Source organism: Uranotaenia lowii, chromosome 2 (assembly GCF_029784155.1).
Source record: "Uranotaenia lowii strain MFRU-FL chromosome 2, ASM2978415v1, whole genome shotgun sequence".
In the NCBI taxonomy this organism is placed as follows: domain Eukaryota; kingdom Metazoa; phylum Arthropoda; class Insecta; order Diptera; family Culicidae; genus Uranotaenia; species Uranotaenia lowii.
This window is the reverse complement of record NC_073692.1, coordinates 263,931,150-263,945,147: the sequence shown is the minus strand read 5'-3', so window position 1 is coordinate 263,945,147 and position 13,998 is coordinate 263,931,150. Positions and strand designations below refer to the sequence as shown.

At 36.8% G+C, this 13,998-nt stretch overlaps 1 protein-coding gene across 12 annotated transcripts in view; it reads right to left on the bottom strand.

Moving 5' to 3' along the window:
• LOC129749178 (disco-interacting protein 2) overlaps positions 1-13,998 on the bottom strand; it is a 194,074-nt gene that overhangs the window by 23,955 nt on the left and 156,121 nt on the right. For all 12 annotated transcript variants that reach the window (XM_055744091.1, XM_055744092.1, XM_055744094.1 and 9 more), the window contains exon 3: positions 2,021-2,098. In XM_055744091.1, coding sequence (XP_055600066.1) covers positions 2,021-2,098 — 78 coding nt within the window. The remainder of the gene's footprint in view (positions 1-2,020; positions 2,099-13,998) is intronic.

Genomic DNA, 13,998 nt, shown 5'->3' with positions numbered 1-13,998 from the left:
TTCTACTGATTTATGCTAAATAAGGTTCATTTTACCGTATTTATCGCTCAGATCACTGGAAATTGTCTTTGCTGAGATTCAACTCACGTTTCTGCGTTTGACAGACTGACACATAACTGTATACTTGACTAATATTTGGCAAAGGCCTCAATGTACGGACAATTTTTTGACGTCCTTTTTGGGACTTTCTAAACAAAATGAATTGGATTATTTTTAAGGTTTAATTCATACACATTTTTAATACCGATCTATAAAAAAGACCAGTTTCTGCAGCGAATAATGTAATTGTAATATTTTTATTGACTGAAAAAGTGCACTTTTTGATTGTTTGGATTTCAAGTTACGTGCTGTAGGGACAATTTTTTGATACACTATATAGTTCTGATTTGAGAAATTGGAGAACGGTCGTCAAGTTATGTCGTGAGACGGAATGTACCTAAATAAAATAAATCAGGGGTGATCAACCTTTTGAACCAACGGGCCAATTTAAATTTGAAATCTTTTCGGCGGGCCGCACTTAAAATAACTTGTTTTTAATAATAATCAAAGCTTCCGTCATTTTTTACTACAAATATTTGGCGAAAACTAATCTGAAAAAGGATAGATAAACCGAATTCACGTGGTTAAAAACAGAAATTCAATACGACTATTGAAAAGGTACATCACTGAATTTTTGTCATTTTAACTTCATCTCAATTTTCTCAATTTTTCAATAGTCAATCACCACAGCGTTGGGCGTTGAATTACTAAAAGACTTTCTGTGATTTTGTTTTCCATAATTAAAACTTGTCCTCAAAGCCTAGATGTTTTCCAACAAACGTTTAGAACCTCGTTTTTAAATGGAAGTTCCGTATTGGATCATTGCATTGAGATGTTGAGCAGGGTTTCGAAATCACAGAGAAATGTTCAATTTCACATATTTTTAGGCAAAAATATCTTCAAAACTGCAGGCTTGATGCAAGAATTTTTATCCAGATTTTTATAATTTTAAATCTTATTTAGGCATCATTGGGATAGGATTTCTAAAGGTATATTATGAGTGGAACAACTCAATTTATCGATGTTTGTTATAAATTTTCTAGCAAATTTCTGAAAAAGCATCATATATTCGTCAAATAACTTTTGAGTTGAATCACAGAATTTCAGATATCTATTGTTTTTATCAAGAACTTATAATTTTTGGAGAAAATTTCGATTCCGGCACAATCTAAAATCGTTCACACGTTATTATTAAACTTTCCTTTTTTTCGCCAATATTCAGAAATAAATAATATTTCACAAGGTTATGGTTTGATTTTTTTGCCAGTATTTGAATGCTAACAGAACAAGCCTTTTTACCGAATTAGATATGAAATTACATGCTGAGCATATCTTTCATCATACAACTTTATTTTTGCTTGAAACGAAAATAATGACTTCACTAACGGACTTCGAAATTCCTTCGATTATGTGTAGCTTCCGATTTTAGCTGCTCTTCTTAACTCTAATGGATTTTGCTTTTCAAAGTGGTAGCAGTTAAATAATTAGGAAAAACGAATCCTGAATTTAAAAAAAAATCCAATATTACGTTTTGCCAATAAACAATATTGCATTTATGCCTTGAACAGAACATAATAAATGCTTAAAAAGCCACAAAAAGTGTACAATCTCGATTATTGTGGGGCAAATGCAGATAAGTGAATATTTTGATCACGTCATATGAATTTCCTTAACAATCCATTGTAGAAAAAAGTTAAGGCATAAAAATTTGAAAAAAGCTTCGCGGGCCGCACAAAAGGGTCTCGCGGGCCACGTGCGGCCCGCGGGCCGCGGTTTGCTCATCCCTGAAATAAATAGTTCTGATTTGATATGGAGCATTACATATCATTCTGCGACTTAACATTTAAAAAAAAAAGGATTTGATACCATGATTAGACTAAGCACCAGTTTAGTTTAACTTGTGTATTGAAATAGTTGAATCGGTGACCTCTAGTAGTTTTATAATATTTTTGAACTCCATTTAAAAGAAAAGATCCATTACCTTGCTGTGCGTTTTTGGCTAAATATGGCTGCAAAAGTCGCGTCCTCTTCTTCTCGTATCCTTTCTGTGTGATGTCTCCTGGAGGAAGGGAAGAGATAAGAAAACATGTTACCGATTAGAGAAAATCGTGACTGGTTCGTGATCGTGTTCATTTAGTGAAGCAGAAGTGGAGTTCAAGCTCAAGGTCGTTGACACGACTAGTTAACATAAGGTTGGTGGCCGTTGTTTCGTAACGCCAAACTCGTCTTCCGACAAATCTGGTTATCTTTATGGGAAATGGTGCGGGTGGTAAAACTTGACTGTCGCGCGTTCAACATTTGTTAATATAAATGTGTGTTATTTTTTTTTTCTCTCAAAGTCGTCGGAGTTGTGCCGTGCAAACCGAATGATAAAAAAAAACGTATGGGATGTTTCGTGAACGAGCGGTGTCATCAGACAGATTAGAAACGCGCTGGGGCACTTGGGGGCGTCTGTCTTGGGCACGCGTCTTCTTGGCTCGAGAGAACATTCAACTAAATAGCACTAGATAAAAATCACGATTGCCGGTCGCTACTCCAACAAAAAAAATCGTTTGTAGTTATTTAGTCGGTGAGGTCGTCAGACTAGTAGGTATTAGTAAAACAAGGCATACGGCTGTGATAAATTCGGATTGCCTCCGGGTAGTTTGAACAAATTGGTGCTATTACTATTTTCGAAATAGCTGTATATTAAGCTCCTACTCATACTCTTCCGGCGATAGTTTCCGTTCCATTCTTGGGCGATAATGTGTCAATAATAAAAGACACGAAGTACAAATTAGCATACACTACCAGGTATAGGTGACCGAAATTTTCAGCACAATAATGTAGCGTTATGAATCATTGTAACGTCGAAGAATGGCGCAGTAGTGGGCATAATGAAGAATTTCACATCTCTTGATTGCGTTTGCCAAGGCTAGGAGGTAGAAAAACTCATTGAAATTCAAATCCCATAAATAATTAAAACGTTCAATTCGATATTCAAGACATATAAAAACGATGAATTTGAAAAACAGGGCTCGGTCGCGATGGTTCAAAATGTTTTGCGTTGCTAGATTCTGGTCGATACGGGGCGAATGAATGACGATCGCTCCAGGCTGTCGGTTATTAATTCTGACATTAGATTAACAAATCCGATGCCGAGTTATTCAATTGAAACGTTTTTTTTCTCTTCTGCTTACGAAATATCGTTCATATGCGCCTTTATGGATATGGATGGTTGGGTGAATTCGATCGCTCAGATTAATTGAGCTTTTGTGCGTTGCATTCTTCATATTGGAAAAAAAACTGAGCCGACTAAGCTTTGAATCTATTTCTCTATAAAGTGGAACGGATATGACGCTTGAAAAATTAAAATGTGCAGAATTAAATGCATAACGATTTGAGAAACTTATAGATGCAACTAAAGTAAAATTAGCATGCATTTCGAAGTGGGTTAGCTAACAACATTTTTGGAGTGACTTATCCATTTTTTAATAATTCTGAACACTGGTGGTCTAGAGGATAGCTTTTATGTCTTTTAAATCAGAGGTCATGAGATCGAGTCTCGGTCACGGCATTACATAGTACTCTTTCTCTGGGCTAATGGGCCATTATATCCTTGAAAGATGTACGCTTTAGTCTTAAATAGGATTTAGATCTCTTCAAAGAAAATGAAGTTTCACTGCGATCCAAAGTAACACAGATTAGGCCACCTAGCATTAGGAAATTTCATTATGGTTCCATTATGGCATTTTTGTGCAGATCGTTTTATGACAGTTTTATAATAGTCATAAAAATTCTTATATTCTTGTTTCGATCATTTATTTTCAGGTAGTTTTGAACACGCTTATAAAACTTTTACTAAATATACTGTTAAAGGGTGATACGGTCCAAATTTGGTCAAGGGGAAACGCGTTTAAATCGGTGAAATCGTTTATTTAAAAATCAAATTAAATTTCTTTTTCAAGTATAATTAGTATAAAATTCAGGAAAAATATTCAGCTAGGCTTCCGCTTTTCCAAATCCGAATTGCCGGGCCTTACGCTTAACCCCTGCCATCAGACTTTGTACAGCAACCTTGTCCACCTTCTTCGCCGCAGAAAGCCAGTTTGCCTTGAACTGCTGCTCGTCCTTAGCAGTTTTTTTGGTCTTCTTTAGGTTCCGCTTGGCAATAGCCCAGTATTTCTCAATTGGGCGGAGCTCTGGCGTGTTGGGAGGGTTCTTGTCCTTGGGAACCACCTGCACGTTGTTGACGGCGTACCACTCAATGGCCTTTTTACCGTAATGGCAAGATGTCAAATCCGGCCAAAACAGTACGGAACAACCGTGTTTCTTTAGGAAAGGCATCAGACGTTTATTCAAACACTCTTTCACGAAAATTTCTTGGTTGACAGTCCCGGAAGCTATGAAAATGCTGCTTTTCAAGCCACAGGTACAGATGGCTTGCCAAACCAGATATTTCTTCGCGAACTTTGACAGTTTCATGTGCTTGGAAATATCTGCTACCTTTCCCCTCCCTTTTGCCGTATAAAACTCCTGTCTCGGAAGCTGCTTGTAGTCGGCTTTGACGTAGGTTTCGTCGTCCATTACCACGCAGTCAAACTTCGTCAGCATCGTCGTGTACAGCCTCCGGGATCGCGCTTTGGCCGTCGTATTTTGTTTATCATCGCGATTTGGAGTCACTACCTTCTTGTAAGTCGATAGTCCGGCTCGTTCTTTGGCTCGATGTACGGTTGTAGACGATACACCCAGCTTATTTGCGGCATCTCGGAGAGAGAGGTTAGGGTTTCGCTTGAAACTACCGGCAACTCTCTTTGTCGTCTCAGCGGCTTCCGGTTTTCGACTTCCCCCCGATCCAGACTTCCTGGCTGTCGACAAACGTTCCCCGAACACTTTAATTACATTTGTAACGGTTGATTTGGCAACTTTTAGCGATTTTGCCAGCTTTGTGTGCGAAGAGCTCGGATTTTCGCGATGCGCGAGCAAAATTTTGATACGCTGCTCTTCTTCCTTGAACGGCATTTTGACAACTGAAGAGTGAATTCCAAAATCAAAATAGGAGCAACATTCTACACACACACACACACACCTTCAAAATGAGAGGTGTTCAGGTTTTTTAAATGCAAATTGAAAGAAATACGTCAATTTTATATTGACCAAATTTTGACCGTATCACCCTTTACGTTCGTCGCCACGCTCATTTTGGTAGTTTTGCTTACCGGGCCCAAAGAAATTTTCAGAGAGAGAAAGCAAAGAGGGAGAACTCCCATATTTGAAAAGTGTGGTGAAGCTGAGCGGTATAAGAGAGCGTCACACGCTTTTTGATGCGATGGGCCCCTCCAGGAAATACACCCGTCACCCGAATATGGGTGACGTGGCGACGAACGTGTTAAGTTGTTTTGAAAGAGTTATGAATGCTCCGTTAAAACTACAATAAATCACAAACGTAGAAGTTCGCTCCAAGCTTTCTTCTGCATGTTTTATAATAGCACTCAGTGCTTGATTATAAAATCGCCATAAAAACTTAGTTACAGTTCTCGATCTAGATATCTAAACAGGACACGCTCAGGTTAGATTGCACATATTCGAATTGGAATTCCCATTTTTACACATTTTTGATAAGTTATGTGTGTTGTTTTTGAGTTAAATAAAAAATATAGAAAAATCTTCCACTTAGTGGGAAAAAAAATTTGCTTGTCGCCATCATTAATCCAAGATGGCGGCTTTCACTTTTATTTTCAGAGTTGTAAATTACTGAAAACTTGTTAATCTTGTTGTATCTTGCTTTGTTTTATTTTTTCTTCTTACGTATTTTTAACTATGTAAGAGCTTGTTTCGTCTACTTTGATATGTTCTATTTTGTTTTGTCTTATTTAATTTTGTTTCTTGTTTTATTTAGCATCGTGTTTTTTATTGTGTTTGGTTGTTTTATGACGTTTTATTCAGTTTAATTTGGTAAAGTCCAGTTTTATCTTGTTTCATGATTGCATTTTCTAGTTTTCTATAGTTTTGTTTTGTTATATATTGTTTTTTTTATCATTATGGATAGTTTTGTTTTATCTGGTTTTGTCTTGTTTTTCTTTTTTTTTAGTATATTGTGTCTTGTTTTTTTTTCTGGGTAGTCTTTCAAAATTTAATTTTATTCACTTTTGTCTTGTTTAACTTGTTTTATTTTGTTTTTTTATATTTGATCTTATTCACCCTAAATTTATTTTGATACGGCTAGTTTTGTCCTTTTTATCTTTTTTTAAAAGTTATTTGATATTGACTTGTTTTAGCTTAATTAGAGTTCTGGTAGTGTATAGAATGCGCTTTAGCATTTTTTAATGATTAATAAAGTCTGTTTCGCATAGAATCTGACCGGATAAAATAGATCATTTCTCAGCAAAGAAATAACGTACAACAAAAGTAAAAATGTCATTTTGTAGGGTTTTTATTGCACTTTAAGGAAAAAATACATAAAAATCATTCGTCAGCTTTTCGAATGAATTTTTGAACTTTATTTGTGATACCACCCATTATTTTCTGCACACTACTGCTGGTAACCTCATTCGCCATTTGAGCGGGTTTTTTCATGGTTCTGCCACATTTCTTCAGTTTGCCCTCAACTATTGCCCAATATTTCTCGATGGGACGGAAATCCGGACAGTTTGGTAGATTGATACTTTTTTCAACAAAATCTCCCTATACCACATAACGACATCCCGGCTGTAGTGGCAGCTTACTAGGTCCGGCCAGAACTTCACCGGACCTTTGTGGGATCGAATGAACGGCAAAACCCTCTTCTGGAGACATTCTTTTTTCTAAACATTTCCATTCATTGAGTCCCCAGTGATGAAATTCTTAGTTTTCTTCCCACAACTACAGATCCCTTGCCAAATGATTCAACTTACGAGCCCAAATCATCAACTTACGAGCAAATTTATCTGCGAAAACAAACTTGAATCTACCCGCAACATTCCCTTTACGCTTTGCAAGGTAAAATTTGTTACCGGGTATTTGTCCGAAATCCATTTTGACGTAGGTTTCGTCGTCCATCAAAATGCATCCGTTGTACTTGGTCAACACTTTCTCGTAGGGCACTTCCTTGCCCTGGTTTTGGCAACCAGGTTTTGTTTCAGCGTCCTGTTGGGGTGTTTGCTTGCATGATACGACCATAAGCCATCTCGCAAACAAATTCGTCGAGCTGTAGTGTGGTTCGTCTTGAACTTTTTCGCCAAATCACGCAAGGAGATTCCAGGATTATTGTGAACTGATCGAATTACCTTTGCTCGCAGCTTCCGGTCATATGTTACATTTTTACGCCTGGTTTGTTTTGCTCGATCCACCGTAATCGTCTCCCGGTAACGTTGCAGCAACAAATTTACAGTCGATTTGGGATATTTCAGGAATTTCGTGATCTTTACCCCTGACTTCGTCGGTTTCTCTACGTGAGTGTGCAGAATTTTCTATCACCTTTCGCGTTCCATCGTCGATAACTTTTGACTGACTGCTTCAATCTTGATGAAATTTTCACCACTAAGTAAACAAACCATCCGGATCAAAACACTGTCAATAGATTCGCGATGTGACAACTAGGGGCGCTGCAGTAAATGAAAAGATGCGACCAGATTCTATGTTAAACAAACTTTACTATACTGCCCCTATTCGCATATGAGTCCCATGTGCATTTTCATCGTTTTTAAGTTATCGATGGAAAACGCTTCTTTGTGCTCCAATTTACCTATAAAACAAGTTTTTGTTCAAAGTTTGTTCCCAAAATTTCGAAAAAAATATGACCCCTGATGTGTCCCATGTGAAAAATATTCGCATATGAGTCCCAAGACTAAAATTCAGCGCCAGAGTTTACAATTGAAGGAAAGGATAGATAAAAAATGAAGTTAATCAATAATTTAATGCTTTAAACATTAATTTACATAAAAATTGAACGTATAGTAGCGAAATTATTCCGAAGAAATCAAGTTCTTAGTCACAAAAAAACATTAATAAGTAACTGGTAACCAAACTTATTTTTTCAACAAAAATCAACCGATAAACAACGCTCAATAGATCAGTCTTCGGTCAGGATGGTTCCTTCGTGGGTAATTTCGACGATCTAATGTGTGATCGGGTGGGTGGTACTTGAAGTGTTGTTTCGGTAACAAAATAACAAACTTTTTTCATAACTTAGTTCTGTATGCACAACAATATCAATACCACTGTTTTCGTTTATTACCTAGGAAGATGTTCCCGGAAGAAATCTCCTTCTTTCTTTGAATCCAGCAGACTTTTGGTCGGTGTTATCTACGTATCCGTACATTGAATTAAATGATGATGATGTCTGATAAATTCGCAGCAATTTCACACGAATGAAAACAAAGTTTTGGAAAAACACTGGAAACATATCCCACTTGGCGAAAAAACCCAGTATAGCCCTAACGATGTTTTGCTGACCATAACAAAGGTAGAATTTTTACTATATAAGTGTGTTTGTTTTGAAATTAGATAATAAATTCTTAAGATAAGTTGACCATCGATTTAGTTGATTCAGTAAATTTTAGTTCCGGCATTTTGATGAAAGTATTTTTTCGGAGTAAGTATATTTGAAATGAAAATTGATACAGATGTTGAAAAGAGCAAAGGAGCATTTTCGCGAGGAAGGAGAAGTAGGATCGGGATATCGGTGGCACTACCTTAACCCATAAAATGAGATATGGTTGATCCGAAGTTCCAATTATATTTAAATAAATTAATAGAAAGGACGAGGACTAATATGATTGGCCAATCCGGCTGTCATCAATAGAAGTGACTTAATTAGTGCAGACTGGCTCACTAACCTACTTGACAACCGATTCAAAAAAAAAAAGAATAGAAGCACACCGGTTAGTTAGTAAGTAAATTCGCTACTCAAAGGAGGGGGGCCTCAATCAAGATTGCATATCATAATGGTTGCCGAAAGTTATTGCCGATTCACACAATTGTACTTTTCGCGTTCCACGAATCGACCTCAAAGGAAGAGGAAACAGTCAGCGTCTCGATGACCGTGGAAATTAGAAATCTCCAGCATCACGGATTGAGCGTTAAGCATTTGATATTTCTCACCTGTGCGTCGTCGTTCAATAATGAAGTGATTAATCGGTAGACGTAGATGAATCTGGGCATTCGGTTGAATGACGCTTTGATGGGTTTTATGTTCACAAATTTTATGTTGAAACGTGCAGAAAATCGACAGGCCTTTGATGTCGGGGAAAATTTGGAAATCTATCTGGCTGTTGTGGGCAGGTCAAAACATTGTCTGACTCGGTGGTTTTTCATGGGAAATTGTTTTCTGCCCTCTTTCTGATGAATATTTTCAACTTCAAATGGAAGCTGATTGCTGCTGACAGCAAATGAATTGGCTGACCACAATCGTTTTAATTCCACATCCGAGTGGTATGATTAAAAAAAGCTAATTTTAGGCAATCATAATTAAAAATATTCATACAATGTGAAGTCTTAAATGAAAATTTATAAATGGTGTCAATGAAATATGAAATGAAATGAAACATAACCCCAGTTCATCATTTTTTGATTACTTTCTTTCCCGAGTTTACCATCTTTGTAGAAAGAATGTTGTTTTGCTTGAAAACTATTCCCTTCACGATTCCTCCTCCCGAGCATGTACGCATTAATTAGTAAAAACACAAACGAAAGAAAGTTGTAAATTGTGAAAGTTTATTCGCTTGGATGAATTGTAGCACCGGCAGCATCAGAATCGAGTGCAAGTCGTTTGCTGCGAGCCAACAAAGTCTCTAACCTTCACCGAGACCTTGGCCCGCAGCCGCTGCTGGGGCGTTCAGTAATTGATAAACGAAACAGAAAAAAAATCTGTGAAGATGAGCCGGTTCCAGCCATTCATCGCGTAGAGTCAAATCGAGGGTGCAGCTCGTGAGAGATTCTATAAACTTTTAATTGTAGCAGCTATCTTGTTTGAACCTGACGCGATGGGTGGAAAATATGTGCAACGGTTACCTTTTTTTTTCTTTCTGCTCTCATCTTTAGCCCTCCCGAGGTGCTATCGATCAAGAAAGAAGTCAGACGAGAAAAGTCCACTAGTCAAACAAGTTCATATACTAAAAGCATAATCATATCTGGACGCCATCTCGCAGTTGATAGGAGAAAAAAAGCAGTCGACGTGCTCGGTTGAGATTTTTCACCTAACGGTGATTGTTGATTGTTTCCACTCGATTATGGAGATGAGAGGGAGAAAAATGATTACAGAATGACCGTCTCTGGTGGACGACCTGTTTTATGATTCCATTTTTTCTCCTCTATAGATATTACACCAGTCAGACTAATGTAGTCGAACAAATGACTTTGACATTTGCTAGCTCGCAAAGGTCACGACGCGATCTGGCTGGCTTACAATTGGTTGTCGGTAATTCGATAATGATCGTTTTGATTGATTCTGCTGTAGCAGCGCCCAGTTGCGATGGACGAGGTTCAGGAAACTGAAGTTCCGATGCGAAAATCGGAGCAGTGATAGAGATGCTGTGCTGAGTCGTTGAACGTCTAACTAAAGTCGGGCGATTTAAAACAATGAATTGTGGATACTTCTCTGAGTATTTCGAAGCTGCGTGGATCGGAAGAAGTCAAGGCGGTTTTTTAAATCATGTTTGCGTGGTTCCGTTCAAAAGTAAGCATTTTAAACGTGCGTAGGGGAGATAAAGGCATAATGGGCACCATAAAGAAAACGCTTATTTAATCATGCAAAACACTTATAATTATGTGAGTTGCATCACTGGATCGTGATCGGATTAAGGTAGCCGAAAAAAAAATCTGTGTTTTGACGAAAAAAATTGTGATTTAAGCAAAAATTCTGTAACAATTTTCTGTGATGTTTTTTCCATTATTTTAATCCAAAAGTCATGCCAAATGCGTCTTTTTACATTTAACTTAAGAAAAATCAATTAAAATTACCAATTTTCTCTTATTTTTCCAATTCAAAGATAATTATCCAAAATTTATCGATTTATATAAACATGAATGTCTGTCTGTTCCCTATAAACTCGGAAACTATTGAATCGATTTGTGTGAGACTTGGCAAGTGGGGGTATTGCAGGCTGGAAAAGGTTCTTATTATGGTTTGAGACTCCTCTCCATTACAGAAAGGGGGAAGGGGGTCCTACACACAAAAGACAAATGTTTGTATAACTCGAGAACCGATCAAGCAAATGGGATCAAATTTGGCATGGGATTCTATGATAATTTCAGACCCCTCCCTTCTTCCAGTGGGGAGAAAGGAAGGGGAAGGGCAGTTCCCTTTCAATTTTTTACATAACTCAAAAACTAATCAAGCAAATGGAATCAAAATTGGCATGGGAGTTTGGGAGTGAGTAAGGGTACGAGAAATATTTCAATGAATATTTGGCACATTTGGAGAACTAATCAAGCAAAAATAACCAGATTTGGCATGGGATGGTATTTGGGTACGAGAAATGTTTTTATAATCATTTTAGACCCTTAATTCCAATCGGTAAAACGGTGGGAAGGGGCCCTCCATATATTTTTTTGTATTGAAGGAGAACAAATCGAGCTAATGGAACCAAATTTGGCATGGAAGTGTATTTGGTTACGATAACATAACTCGAAAACTATTGGAGTAAATGAATCCAAATTTGGCACGAAAGGGTATTTGAGTGCGAAAAAGGTTTCTATTGATTTCTGGTACAGCCGCCTCCTTCCAGTTGGGAGATAGGAAAGAGGAGGGGGCTCTTTCAAGTTTTTCCTAATGGCTTCCGAGTAAGATTATTTCTTCAAGGACCCCTTAAGGGGGGAGTAGGGTCTAACGGGTAAAAAAAACACCAGTTTCACGAATTTTTTTAGAGCTATCGTTCAAACAAATGTATTCAAATTTTTTGCATTATACAAAGCATTGTTAAAAGAACATTTAGTAATTTTTTCGTAGAAAAATATTGAAAAATGAGCCGGTGACGGAGCACTTTCGAGGATGCCTTTTAGAAAACAGGATTTGCGGTGGACACTGTATCTCAGCACAGAATCATCTGAAGTCAAAAAATCAGAGCATAATATTTTTAATAGATGTTTTTCTGGACCCCAACGATTTTATTTAACTTAAAAATTTTCTTTATGAAATTTTTGTGGCTGTTTGAAGTAAAAACTACGATTTTTCACGAATAAATCCGCCATTTTTCATCTGTAAAATCTCCCCAAAGTAAAAAAAAACAAAAAGGAAAACGTTGGGGTTTGGTATTTTATATGTAGAAAATTTGTTCCAAATTTGAAAAGAATCGGTGAAGTAGTTTTCAAATTACGATGTCCACGGACTTTAAAAATGTGCTTTCGAGAAAAACGCGTTTGAAGTTTCTGCTTTCTCTCTTTTGCAGTATTAGATAAGAGGAGATAAAGGCCTATAATTTCTACAGTTTTGCTTCGATTGACTTGAAAATTTGACACAACATTCTTGAAATGTTTTACAATAAGAAAATAAAAAAATAAAAAATCGATTTTTTGAAAGTGTTAGGCCCTACTCCCCCCTTGACAATTCAAATTATTTTTACTGTTACATCATTATTTTTATGGACGCACGCTGGAAGCCTCAATGTATTGAAATTCTCAATTGATTAGGACAAAACTACATGTTCTAGAATCCTTGTAATATAAATTTTCAACACACAACGAAGACCATCCTCCGAGCTAACATTTCTAGACTAGATAGCTCACTAGAGTCAGCGCAGCAATACTAGGTGAAGTTTGGCACGTCATGTCACGTGACTCTCAGAATAAGCACCTGTTTTTTTTTTTAATTTTTAAACAGGGTTACCAAAGTGGAATTAGCTGTTTAGGGTCATATAGACCCGAAAAAGCGTTTGAAACAAATTTTCACTTATACCATTATACAATCACCACATATTATGTGCAAGAATGCAAGGTTTTTCATTAAGTACAACAAGGATTCTGAAACAAGAAATTTCGGTTGAAAATTTCAGCAAGATGCAGCGATTTAAGTCTGAAACTACATTTAGTGAGTGTAACTGTGAACAATTATCAAATCTGTCGTATATTTACCTACAGTTTATGAAATAAAATTACCAACTATAGTTTAACGTTTACAGACGACGTTAATAATTTTGATAATTCAATAAAATTGTCAGCTATGCATTAGCTAAATAATTGCATGAGCATTTATTTATTGTCCACGATCTTCGATAGCTCAATATCATACAGACTGGTTACTTAAACTACGCTTACAATTGTCCTTACTTATATTAACACATTGCGGACCAAGTACGGATATCTCTCTATTATGTGTTATGAGCCTTCTTGGTTGAGTAATTCTACTGAATCAAAGCAACCAACCACCGAGGTTGAATTAAGGGGAATTTTCTGTTGCTTTGATTCAGTCGAGATGTCTCGTTTTTCTGCTTGTCGCTAATGTGCTGTATCTAGAAGCATAGCTCATTTTTTTTGTCAATTTAATAGTGAAACTATATTCGACAATGTTCAACACTATACTTTGGGTAACTTAAAGTAATAATTTCGTTAAATTTGGTCCAGCGGTTTCTGAGATATCGTCACAGGGCCGGATTAAGCCATCGGGGGGCCCGGGGCAATTTTTCTCAGGGGGCCAATAATTCGATTTTTTTTTTCAAATGCTACCCAGAAAACACAAAACCTTTCAAAAGTGTAAAAAAAACTGGAGATGAGTGCAATATACTTTCTTCAAATAGCCATGTTATCTGCGTAGAACATTGTTTCTGGCATCTTCAAATAAAAATTGGTAATCAACCACGTGCAAATATTGGGGAAGAGTTTAGAATTTTTTTAGCAATGAAAACTCTGATTTAAGCTACAAAAAGCAAAATTTAATTCCCTTTTTAAACCCTTATCACCAACTAAAATTCTCTAATTTAAAAAAATGACCGGATAGGTATTATAAATGATTTTCACATCATCATTGATCGTTTGGTTTGTGCTTATTAGAGAAATATTTACCTAGTG